The following is a 10,393-nucleotide window of genomic DNA, read 5'->3' as shown; positions in this document are numbered from 1 at the left end:
AAACCAGAAAAAGAGCACCACCTTTTCATGGTAGGGAATAAAAGGTGATGAGGAGAGTTTGCCACTCTGGAGTCGACTGATGTGATTCAGCAAAAAAGGCTGAAGAAGTTAACGTTGGTAAACAGGAAGTCAACGTGTGAAACCTTAAAAGCAGGGCTGAGTCATTCACGATACAAAGAACCCAAATGTGCAGTCTGAATGCATTTGGTACTCAAATCACTCACAAGACGACATATGAATAGCTGTGCAGGTGTGCCCCAGCAATCCTGTGAAGTGGTAAGCTTTGGAGAGATCTAGAAGCATTACCCCAAGGCCAAGTCAAACCGTTTCCTTTCTCCATCATGTACGTGACCCGTTCCAAACAGAGAGCTTAATCAAGAGGAAGAGGGAGTCTGGCAGACTGAGAGCTTCTCTCCTTTAATGAGACACTTTTCTGAAGTAATCAAGTTTGAAGCACTTCTCTTCCTATCATTTCAGGGTAAGTGGAGATTTATTATGTGCAGAAACTATGAGGGTCAGATGGTAGGACTAATTCTACTACCTGGTTCTAGTCTGGCTTAGTCAGTCACCTGATTGTATATCAGTTTAGTTTGCACATTATATTGGTCCTAATGGCTTTTAGGACTGTCATGTTGTGTTAAAACTGATTGGACATAGAGTAAAGCATGAAGCTCTTTTCAGTATCTGCGGAGAAGGCAAATGTGATCTGTCTGCAGTTGCGAAGAAGGGAAACAGTGGGATCATTTAGAATGACAACAGGCAACCATGTTCCCCCAAAACCTTTGAGCAGTTTTAAAAATCTGTATATTTACCTTCTTTTGGCTCTCAGCTTTTCTTTGAGGTCATAGAGGGAATCAAATAATCTCTCAAAGACGGAATTCCCTAACTAAAACACTATATTATTTTAGTCTAGGTTGGGAAGATTTTGGTATATTTCATAAAATCCTACTTCCCTGGGAGAATGAGGGATACTTTTCATTTGTGGGTTCCATCATCTGTACTCATCAAAATAAACTCTTGATCTTCCAGTTGAAGAGTCACCAGATGTACCATAGCTGTTGACAGAAACTTCCTCTCCAGCAGCCTTATCTGGCTTTACTATTGGATGGGAACAGGATGGAGTCTAAAATCAAAACAAGTCTCAGGTTTTAGTGGAAGTTTTCAGGATACTCACCGACTATAATCAGAGGAATCTCAGCAGTCCTTTGGCTAGGTTAAAGAGACTTGCAACTATATATTCCAAAGATTTGGAATTTAAATAAATTATATAGTACTTTAAAAAGATGTTTATTTATTTATTTTGAGAGACAGAGAGCAGGGGGAGGGGCAGAGAGAGAGAGAGAGAGAATCCCAAGCAGCCTCTTTGCTGTCAGTGCAGAGCCAGACATGAGGCTCTATTTCATCAACTGTGAGATCATGACTTGAGGCAAAATCAAGAGTGAGATCCTTAGCTGACTGAGCCACCCAGGCACCTCTAATGGTAAGTCCAGAGTCTCTGTGATTTCCCCTCTTTCTTTTCTAAGAAAATATAGCCTGGAATATATGGGTCAAAATCAGTATATTGTTAATGAATTAAAATGACACAAAATGGAATACCAAAAGAACCTTTGTTTACTACTAACTTTCAAAGTGGTGCTATAATTTTAATTAAGTTCCTTTTTAACCTAGTGCATCTGCTTATCTAAATAGTTCTAGTAGAGTAGTCTTGGTGAATGATTTCTAAGAACCATGACAACAAACAAACAAAAACAGATAAAAGCATTCATCTTGGTATGACTGTAAGAAAACCCAACGGTGGCATCTAGACATGAGCACTATTTATCCTCTGAAACCCGAATGAAATCTGGAGGCTGAGATTAACCACTTAGTTTCTGACTGTTGAAGGAGAAGCCTGAATGACTCCCCCTTCCTCCACCACCAACTTAGAAATTGTCAGAACTCTAATCAGTGGACGGCTATGGTCAAGGACAGTGAGACCCTCAGGTGCACTCTGGTCTTCGGTTCTCAGTCCACACTGTAGGATTATAAAAAAACAATCCTAAGACACTTATTGTTCTTTCCTATAAGACATTTTTAAGGGTGGCTTTATCAGTGGCCTTCAGTTTTGCCTTTTTATCAGAATCAATTGAATTGCTTTTAAACGGTGCAGATTTTCAGGCCCACCTCAAGCCTATTGAACCTGCATTTCTGAGCGAGGGGTTGGGGCAATGTGTGTTCCAAAACTATCTTCGCCAGTGATCTGATGCAGCTGATAGGGACATGGGAACCCTGGCACAATGTCCTTCGACACAGATCACCAAAAGTTCTCTCCAGGCTCTGCCCCAGCACCACTGGTTCTACCTCTGGGTAGACAAGTTTATTTTTTATTTCCTGGAGACTGTAATTTATACAACTGATTGTGTTGCTCTTTTTGCATTGATGATGTGAAACATAGAGGCAGATATGTTTCCTTCTGACAACAGTATGGGAAGAAGATTGTCACCCTTTGGATATTAACATCCTTGTCTTCATCCTTCTTCAAAGCTCTCATTTCCTCCTTGCCTCAGTTTCTTTACCAAATTATTTCTTTATTTGTTTATAATTTGAAAAATTCTTTTTTTATCTTCACCCATTTCTTCACCCCCACCCCCAGCTCTTTATCTCCGGCAACCTCCAATCTGTTCTCTGTATCTACGAGCTTGAAGACTCTGTGTATAAGAGAGATCATGTGGTATCTGTCTTTGTCTCACTTGTTTCACTCAGAATAACATCCTCAAGGCCCATCCATGTTGTCACAAATGGGAAAGTTTCATTCTATTTTATGGCTGACTATTATGTGTGTGTGTGTGTGTATCTCACAATTTCTTTTTTTTTTTTTAATGTTTTATTTATTTCTAGGAGAGAGAGAGAGACAGCGTGAGCAGGGAAGGGTCAGAGAGAGAGGGAGTCACAGACTGAAACAGGCTCCAGGCTCTGAGCTGGCAGTCAGCACAGAGCCCGACGCGGGGCTTGAACCCACGAACCGCGAGATCATGACCTAAGCGAAAGTCGGACGCTCAACCGACTAAGCCACCCAGGCGCCCCGTATCTCACAATTTCTTTATCTGTTCTTCCATCAACGAACACCTAACTTGTTTCCATTGGTCGTTGTTCATGATGTTTCAATGCAGGTGGTGGGCAGATATTTTCTCTCAAAGTAGTGTTTTCATTTTCTTCAGGCAATACCCAGAAGTGGAACTTCTGGATCACATAGCATTTCTATTTTTAATTATTTGAGGAAAAAATATTTTTAATTTCATATTTTGTTTTATTGCAGGCATTTTTGTACATTGCCTTAAATTCTCTTTGGAACAAAGTGACATCAATAAATAATAAGTACTATCCTAAATATTTATATAAGCCTTGATGATTCTTTCTTTTTTTAAATTTTTTTTATAGTTTATTTTTGAGACAGAGAGAGACAGAGCACAAGTGGGGGAGGGGCAGAGACAGAGAGGGAGACACAGAATCTGAAACAGGCTCCAACCTCCGAGCTGTTAGCACAGAGCCTGACACAGGGCTGGAACCCACAAACCGTGAGATCATGACCTGAGCCAAAGTCAGATACTTAACTGACTGAGCCACCCAGGTGCCCCTGATGATTCTTTTAGTTGAAGTGTTTGCATTTACTGTTTCTTATTTTGTTTTATTTTATTAAAGTTTATTTGTTTATTTTGAGAGAGAGAGAATACAAGCAAGCTCCATTCAGTCAGCACTGGGCCTGACGTGGGGCTCAGACCCACAAACCACAGGACCATGACCTGAGCCAAAATCAAGAGTCAGATGCCTAACTGACTGAGCCGCTCAGGTGTCCCACTGGTTCTTATTTTAAAAATGCAGTTTAGGATAAAAATCACAGCAGAAATCACAGCATAAACCCGACTGAAGGTGGAGCGTGGCTTGCTTAATCACCTTTTGCCCTTTGGGGGGGAGTATATCATTTGCTGGACCTCGTTTCCATAAAAAAACAAAGCCATAGTCTTCTGACTTTTATTCAGAATGAAATCAGCATAGTAAAAATACAGCAGTTATAGATGTGGCAAAGAGCTTGATTCCTTGACAAAATCAGTCCTCAGGAGGCAGGAGTGGCCCCTAAGTGTGCTCCATTTTAATGACATCCAACTACATATGAAGACAAAGTGGCCTCTGGAACATCTTATGAAAGCAAAACAAGCAGCTGATGGGTCCAAGAAAATCACTCGTGGTCATAGTTCGCATGAGATGGGGCAAGCTTGCTTTTAATCCAAGCCTGGTATTTCTGGGTTATTAGGGTGTAGATTCCAGGCTTCTTGGGATGACCACATTTATGACCTCCAGAGACTAAAGCATAGAAAGCACCTTTGCAAACCAAGGGACCACCTGAGTCACCCTGGAAAGAAGAAAATAGATACTTGGTAAGAAGCTGTGGAACTTTTTCTACCACCGATTATTAATTACTCAAAGGATTATTGTATGGGCCTTGGTTTCTTCGTGTCCTGAAGACTGCTGATACAGCCCTTTTCTCAGCACGGGCTGTCTCTGTCTCTGGCCAGGACAATGATTCTGTCCATCTGTCTGTCTGTCTGTCTGTCTGTCTATCTGTCTCTCTGCCCACATCCCTAGCTCTGTCTAGGACTACCCCCACCCCCCTCACCTTTGGTAATCCGCAACTACAGAACTTTATTCATTAAGGAATGAGTGAATATAAAATTTAAAATAACCCATTGAAACGAAAGAAATGTTTCACATTGTGAATTTCATTTTGGTGCTCCTGGATCTGAAATCAAGTTGTTATAGAGACAGGCAGAAAAGAGAAATGTGTTGTAGTAAATATATTGGTGGCAGGGACTCTGTCTTATTTTTTGCCCTTTTCGCATTCTCATGTAATTGAATGTAATGCTTTGCACATACACAGCACTTTGTAAATGCTCGCTCAGTGAACTGATTCCAGGGGATTTGGTTAAACACGTAACGAAGATCTGTCAAGGAAAGCTACAGAATGATAAGAGGGGGCTTTCTCGTCTGAAGGGCAGCCTTTGCATCTGCTGCCACTCACACTGCAGACTACGGCAGGTTGTGCTCTGGTCGGCCATGACCATAGACGTATAGGAGGAAGGGTAACAGTGCTGGGGCGCTGCAGATACACGTGGTCTCTGAAATCATCATACCTTCCCCTTGATAATGCTTAGCACCGTATGATGTGAACGGTGCATTCTCGTGTCTTAAAAATCAGTAATTCATCTGTTCCGTTTGTCACTTGTAAACATGAACACCTGTTTGTTTTTTTACTGCCTCAGAAACCAAAGATTCTGAAAAGTAGAACTGTTGCTCCTTTTAGTCAATTTGTCAATATTATTTAAGAAACACATACTATATATTTCAGATGCAGTCTGTTATCCTGATTAACAAACTTCTTTTTTTTTTTTTTTTTTTTTAAGTAGGCTTCACACCCAGTGTGGAGCCCAATGCAGGGCTTGAACTCACAACCCTAAGCTCAAGACTTGAGCTGAGATCAGGAGTTAGACACTTAATCGACTGAACCACCCAGGCACCCCCTGATTAACAAACCTTTGAAGGGTGCTTCTGTCTTGGGCAAGTTCTTATGACTCATTCACATGAGCAGATGAGGAAGAATAGAGAACTCAGTGGAGAAATGGAGAGGAACTTTCTGGAGTTGTGATCTTGTGTCCCCCTTCCCTCTCCTCTGTGCTAGGGAGCCAAAGGAGCCTTTGACTGCATGCAGCACAGCGCTCTGAGATGCCTATTTGACAGATAGGCTCTTACCTGGCAGGAATCCTTCTGGCCTCTGTCATCTCCAGCACATATCATGCCTTTTGTTATAACGGGGCTGTGGTTGTAATAACTTGGGTGGTTGCAAAGTTTTCGACTTATGACAGTAACGGTGACTTCACGCAGGGTATCAGAGGTCCTTAACAATTCTGGGTCGGTGGCTCCCCAGCCAGTAACCTGGCATTTCGTTCCAGCTCTAATATCATTTTTGGAGCTTGGGTGCAGCAGCTGGACTTGTCGGTTGAGTGTTGCAGCCGTGTGAAGCTGACAGATTGAAAAGAGAATAAATAATCCTCCATTCCCAATAGTATTCTGCTATGAGTCTAAGCGTTGTATGTGTGGTCCCTTCGGTCTAGGAAGGCATCCCTCTCCTTGAATCTACTTTGGTGGTAGCCTGCAGCTGTATTTGTGGCTGTTGCTTTTCTGAAATGCTCTCCATTCCCTGTAGAGCTCAATGACGCTTGGGGAGGGAGCTTACACAGAGCAGGAATTTTTGCCCAGCCTTAAGCAAACTGGCCTTTGCTCTGCATTGGATGGGTTTCTGTGGAATAACATCAATAGGTCATGACTTCAAGGGCTGGGCTGTTTCCGCTGGATAAGACCCTTGAGTATGGTCTAGACTAAGTTTGGACTAGACTAAGTATGGTCTAGACTAAGATATAACTCACTTCTGTGTCCCTGAATTCACTTGGTTGGCTCAGTTGTATAAAGGACTTGTATTTTTCATTTGCTAATGATAAAAGCATTTGGGGAAAAAAGCTTTCAGTGGGGATCTTTGAGCCTGCTGGGACGCTCCCTTCCCACATATGTGAGCATCATGGTTGCTTTCCCTTGTATAAACACAGCCCTCGTGCATTTGTGGTAAATGCTTGCTTCTTTCAAGGCTGCATAAGGAGTAAAATGGACCCTTCTAGAATATGTCACAATTACCTCAGACATGGGGATGATGCTAACAAAATGCTTTTGTGTGGATGATTTAACAAATGAAATATGCTGTATATGAATGCTGGAAAAGTTGGAGGAAGGCAATACTACATACCTGAATTAGCATGATATCATTTGATTTACGATATGATGTAACTCTTGAGAATGGTATAAATTTTTTAATATCAAACGTTTGTTTGGAGGCCTCATTCTTTGAGAGAGAGTGTGCTCCTAAAATCACTTTGAAAAAGTGGTCTTTGTGATGTCTAAAAAAAGCAAAGAAAATAGAAGGAACNTATATATATATATATATATATAATATATATATATAATACACACACACACACACACACAGAGGAACAAGGGCCATCTCCAAGGTAACACATCTAGGATTAGGTGGAGTAACAGAGGTCTTTGTGGACCCAAGCATGAATGGACAATATCAAAGGCCAAAGACCTGCTCTCAGACCCACCCCACTTCAAAATTCCATAGTATTGAAAAAGAATATCAAAACTGTGCACTACTGTGGGGTAAAGGAATGCAATTCTAATTGACTGAGATCAAGTTTACAACAAAATTATGTTAATTTATGTAGAAATGAATTCTATTTCTTGAGTTGTGGATTGAGATTTATACCCATCATTGTTAGTTGCTTTTAATTAAGGTAAAATATACATAATGTAAAATTTACCATTTAAACCATTTTAAAATGTACAGTTCTGTGGCATTAAATACACTTACACTGTTGTTCGTTTATCACTACCATCAAACTCCAGAACTTTTCCATCTTCCCAACATTAAGTGTTTTAATAACTAAAAGGTAAAACCTCAACTCTGCATTTGCTAACCTGGTATATCTAGACCTCATCTCAGGGCAATATGGAGAAAAAGATCCATTACATGGCTCTCAGATAAGTTATGTTCTGTCCCTTTAGTTAGAAAGAGTATTTGGACAAGAAAGGAAAACTTTCCTCAAGGTGAAAAATAATTACTGATTTGAAATAAAGACACTGTAGGGTTAGTAGGCTTGAAAATTCCATTGTGGAGATTTAGAAGATATAAACAGGTGAGTCAGATAGAAACAATAGTTTGTTTTGCTTGTTTCATTTCGTTTTATCCCTGGCCATACACAGTTCCAGTACCATGGTTCCAACAGTGCCACAATTGATTTGATTTACCGCATGTTGAACAAAATTACATTTACATCTAGTTACGAAAATAGAAACAATTTTTTTTAAGATCTTGACAAAACCTTGCGGCTTTTGGCATACGGTAAAAAAAAAAAAAAATCCCATATTACTGCATGTCTGTAGGAAGCCACTTCAAATCATTTAGGAAGCAAGGCGGGTTATAAAAAGACATTTGTTTACATATAACTATTTCGCTGTCACTTGAAAAAGGGATCAAGACAGATTACAATAAAAACATCCACACCCACCCAAGTCAGACAGAGAAAGGCAAATACCATATGATTTCACTTATATGTGGAATATAAAAAAACAAAACACATGAACAAACAAACAAACAGAAACGGATTCACAGATACAGAGAAGAAACCGGAGGTTGTCAGAGGGGAGAGGTGGGGGAGGATGGGCAAAATAAGGGAAGGGAATTAAGAGGTACAAACTTTCAGTTATAAAATAACTCAAGGGGATGAAAAGTACAGCATAGGAGAATATAGTAAAAAATATTGTAATAACTTTGGTGAGAGATGGTAATTACACTTACGGTGACCATTTGATTATATACATAATTGTTGAATCACTATGTTATACATCTGAAACTAATATAATATTGCATGTCAACTATGATTAAAAATAGAAACATACACATTCTCATCCATACAGATTAACAAAGACTCATAAGAGCTTTTAAAAAACATATAGAAAAAGGAAGAAAGTATTGTTTCAGGTTTGAAGAATGAGCTCATGGCTATGGTAGGGTAGGTTTGCATAAGGTAGGGCTGTGGCTGCTGGGAATGACCACTGTTCAGTTTCTACCAAAAGAGCTTATTTTGGTTTATTTTGAGAATTTCAGCTCTATTTGTTGAAAAGTTTGCCTATTGCAAAATCAGGATGGGGATGAAATTTCTCAAAGGATGTGGATCAGATTTCCTAGGATTGATTCAAATTCAAATTCAACATACTCATTAAACCCAAACTTTGGGGTGGGGGTGGGGAGGGTGGAAAATGATACCAAATGCCAGGAAGCCTGCTTTAACAGAAAAGACGGATGCATGCATACATAGCTAACACAAGGAAGACTGTGAGGTGCAAATGCAGGGTGTGGAAGATGGATTTTGATTAGGGGATGGATGTTGAAAATTTTTCTGGTTTTCCATATCTTTTACCCATTTCCTCGATTCGTGAATGCCTTTGCAATGTTTTGGTTATTTTCATTTCCACTGGGACATGTTAATATCAAAAACAACCCAAGCAGACCACGAACCCTCTCTGACTTCCCTTTTCCTGGTACAACTGTGATCTATACTACCAGGGTCAACTTTGCTGCCCACAAAATACCTGGAATTACCTGAATTCTAGGATCCCACCTCCTTAGCTAAACCCACGTCTGAGTTCACTAGACGTAATAATACTAGTGTTTTTCATTTGTTTGTTGTAGGGTTTCTTTTTGTACCGCCTGCTTCAGAATCATGTGGAGATGTGCATTTATGTTTAAAAATTTTTTTTTCAAGTTTATTTATTTGTTTTGAGAGAGAGAAAGAGGGAAGAGCAGAGAGAAAGAGTGAGAGAATGAGAGAGACTCCCAAGCAGGCTCTGCACTGTCATTCCCTGACATGGGACTCAAACCGTGAGATCCTGACTTGAGCGGAAATCAAGAGTTGCACGCTTAACTGACTGAGCCACCCAGGTGCCCTTGGAGTGCTTAAAATAAAATACAGCTTTCTGAGTCCCACCCTGGACTTACCTGGAATAGAACTGCATGCAGAGCAGGAACAAAAGTATTGTTTGCAGTCTTTTCCTGACATCAGCCTTCTACTGAAACATCGTCCTATTGTGTCTAAAAATAACCCTTTTCAGTGTTGGTGCGTTGTATAGTCCTCACCAGTAGAAGGGTTCTTTGGGCAAAGGTGACACACATGATAAGTGAGGAAATCAGGACTGAAGCCTTGTGATTTCAAGCCCAATGCTCTTTCCATGACACCTCTGTAAGCCCCATGCCAAGCCCCTTCAAGACTATTTCCTCTGCCATTTGCCTTGGCACTAAGTCATGTTTCTGCTTAGGCCCTCCTCCAGGGCTGACAAAGACAGGGGCCTTATTTCCTGGAGGTCTCTTCAGTCTAAGAGAGGAGGGAATTACCTGGCTGTCAGGGAGGGGCTATTTCTGTCCCATCCTCACACAACTGCATCATCGGACTGGTGCCTCAGTGACTACAGTAGAAAGTACACATAATAACATAATGACGTTATTTGACATGTACTAAGTTATTGTGGTGTGTCAGGTTTTGTGCTAAGCATTTTACAAATTCTTGCTCCTTTAAACCGCACAACAGTCCTGTGAGGGAGGTATTATGATTATCCCCACGTTGCAGATGAGGAGACTTAAGACTCGGGTAAATTAACAAACTTGAGAAAGTCCCACAGACATTCAGGGGAGGCTCCAGGATGCAAATTGAAGTTCAGCTGGTTTGAGTCTGGGGGCTGAATCCTCACCAGTAAC

The 10,393-nt window shown here is 40.6% G+C and overlaps 2 protein-coding genes across 3 annotated transcripts in view; one reads left to right on the top strand and one right to left on the bottom strand.

Annotated features, from left to right (window-relative positions):
* The first annotated feature begins 229 nt into the window (after positions 1–229).
* ESM1 (endothelial cell specific molecule 1) overlaps positions 230–10,393 on the top strand; it is a 45,329-nt gene continuing 35,165 nt past the window's right edge. Inside the window, exon 1 of one of the 2 annotated variants that reach the window (XM_077752515.1) lies at positions 230–478. The gene's annotated coding sequence lies outside the window, so the exon portion shown is untranslated. Of the gene's footprint in view, positions 479–1,427; positions 1,481–10,393 lie in introns of those variants that run through there. The other variant, XM_077752516.1, reaches the window with a different exon arrangement.
* GZMK (granzyme K) overlaps positions 3,995–10,393 on the bottom strand; it is a 10,014-nt gene continuing 3,615 nt past the window's right edge. Inside the window, exons 3-5 of the mRNA XM_077752514.1 lie at positions 6,827–6,977; positions 5,782–6,051; positions 3,995–4,387 (exon numbers count right to left, since the gene is read on the bottom strand). Coding sequence (XP_077608640.1) covers positions 4,214–4,387; positions 5,782–6,051; positions 6,827–6,977 — 595 coding nt within the window. The 3' untranslated portion in view covers positions 3,995–4,213. The remainder of the gene's footprint in view (positions 4,388–5,781; positions 6,052–6,826; positions 6,978–10,393) is intronic.

This window comes from Crocuta crocuta, unplaced genomic scaffold (genome assembly GCF_008692635.1).
Source record: "Crocuta crocuta isolate KB4526 unplaced genomic scaffold, BGI_CrCroc_1.0 scaffold181, whole genome shotgun sequence".
Taxonomy (NCBI): Eukaryota; Metazoa; Chordata; class Mammalia; order Carnivora; family Hyaenidae; genus Crocuta; species Crocuta crocuta.
Note: the sequence above shows the minus strand (reverse complement) of the source record. Positions and strands in the feature narration are given on the sequence as shown.